General features: G+C 29.6%; 1 protein-coding gene across 1 annotated transcript; it reads right to left on the reverse strand.

Moving 5' to 3' along the window:
- Window positions 1-545: 545 nt before the first annotated feature.
- On the reverse strand, window positions 546-1940 carry LOC107961128 (uncharacterized). The gene is made up of 2 exons (XM_016897363.2): window positions 1609-1940; window positions 546-1017 (listed from the first exon to the last, which is right to left on the reverse strand). Exons 1-2 carry the CDS (start codon window positions 1918-1920, stop codon window positions 841-843), a joined length of 489 nt encoding a protein of 162 aa, XP_016752852.1. The 5' UTR covers window positions 1921-1940; the 3' UTR covers window positions 546-840.

Here is a 1940-nt window from a genome sequence, read left to right on the forward strand (position 1 = left end):
CCAAGAGTTTTAGAACTACCGTCATCTCCATTTCCTTGTAAAGGATCTACTTGATTCTATAAAAAAAAAATCTATTGTCGGAAACCCATTAACAGTAGATCTTATCATATCTCCCTCTACTAAGACTAGATCACCATCATTATTGCTGCCAGTAGCCATATGGTCCTTGACAGAATCAGCTGATCCAACCCCTAAGAGTTTCTCCTTCCAAGACGTCACCGGAGATGATTCAAGATCCATACCCATATCGACCTTTGCCTCATCCTGGCCTTTCTTAAACCATACATTTTTAGTGTTCTGATCCTTGGAAAAATGAGATTCACCACCACCATCATCGCGAAGAGTGTTCGTCATTTTTGCTACAGTTAAACTAAATTCTTTTTTATTTCTTTTAATATTTCTTTTTTTTGTTATTTTAATTGTAAATTATGTCACATAAAATTTAATATATCATTTAATAGTTAAATTAGAGATTTTAAAAATAAATTAAAATAAGAGTTAAAATTTAAAAATGTTTCGTACAATTAAGTTAATATTTTAAATTATTAAATAATAATTGTGCTTTTCTCTTATTGCTGCAATTAATGTTACAATTACTTTCGTTTAGCTTCCTTTGCTAATGATTTTTAACAAGATTGAGGGTAACAAAAACTAAGTTTCTCACAAACGATACCATTTATTCAAACTACAAACTGTCAAACTGATGACACATTAGACTATAGTAGAAGCAATCTTTATTAATGGATGTCACTTTATTTTAATACTAGTGCAAATTAACAACACAATATAAATTCCACGCTAGTGTTGACAAATGACAGCCTCATCACAACACAATCTAAATTACTGTTTTATCAGTTTTGCCTTCACAGTTGTCTTAACACCCGGCTCGATAAAAGCCTCAGCTTTTATTCCCGATAGGTGGCAGCAACTTTTGGATCCACAATTCTCCGACTCCAAATTGCATTTGATTTGATCCCAATCAACGTCTTCTGAAAGAGGAAGGATTTTTGTAAAGACCTGCAATTGATTTCATACGTAATTAATCCATATATTTATTGTTTAATAATTAAATATATGTATATATATATATGTAATATAATGATAAAATTAATTCTAAAGTTTACATTTTTTATAAGTTGACTTATTTTTTTAGTTAAATTTGGTCCTTAATATTTTATAAGAGTCAAATAAATTATTTTTTATAATAGAGATGTTAACTAAAATATTAATTTTTAATATTGTTGGAGTGACAACATGCATAACAATTCATGTACACATTATATTAATATAACACTATTTGTCTTATATGTAACATTAACAAATTATTCAAAAATAAAAAAATCAAAATTATAAATTATAAAAGTTCATAAAAAAAGTATGGAGTACACATGGATTGTCATGCAAGTTTCCTAAGATGATTAAAAATTTAATATTTTAATTAATATTCTCATTAAAAAAAATAATTTCAATTCAAAAGAGTGATGATTTAATTTGACTTTTATAAAAGGTTAAGAGTTAAATTTAACTAAAAATTAAATTAGCATAAAAACATTAAATGACTAAATATTACATTATATATATATATATGTGGAAATAGATCAGCAGCACCTTGTTGTCATTGCATGGTCCATTTTTCCAAGCAATAATCCACTTTAGCTCAGGCTCTAGATTATTTTCTTTAATAACAAATGAAAAACCACAACTGGAAGCTATATTATCACCATAGTGACAGAACGCATAGGCAACAGCTGCAGCTACAATAAATGGCGGAAATGGCGGCGGAGCAGCGACAACCAAGCCATGGAAAGAGCACACCTCATCTAGTTCTACTTTGTCTAAGCCAGGAGCCACCCAGAAGTCGCACAGTGTCCACCTTTCAAAGACACACGAAACCTCTTCAGAACCCTTTTTTGATTCCATTTCTTTTGCTTCTGCTTTGA

This window comes from Gossypium hirsutum, chromosome A05, assembly GCF_007990345.1.
Source record: "Gossypium hirsutum isolate 1008001.06 chromosome A05, Gossypium_hirsutum_v2.1, whole genome shotgun sequence".
In the NCBI taxonomy this organism is placed as follows: domain Eukaryota; kingdom Viridiplantae; phylum Streptophyta; class Magnoliopsida; order Malvales; family Malvaceae; genus Gossypium; species Gossypium hirsutum.

Coding starts and splice junctions, on each gene's coding strand:
- LOC107961128 (XM_016897363.2), bottom strand. CDS start 1,920: ATGGAATCAAAAAAGGGTTCTGAAGAGGTTTCGTGTGTCTTTGAAAGG. Junction 1,018..1,608: donor GACCATGCAATGACAACAAG/GTGCTGCTGATC, acceptor AATCAATTGCAG/GTCTTTACAAAAATCCTTCC.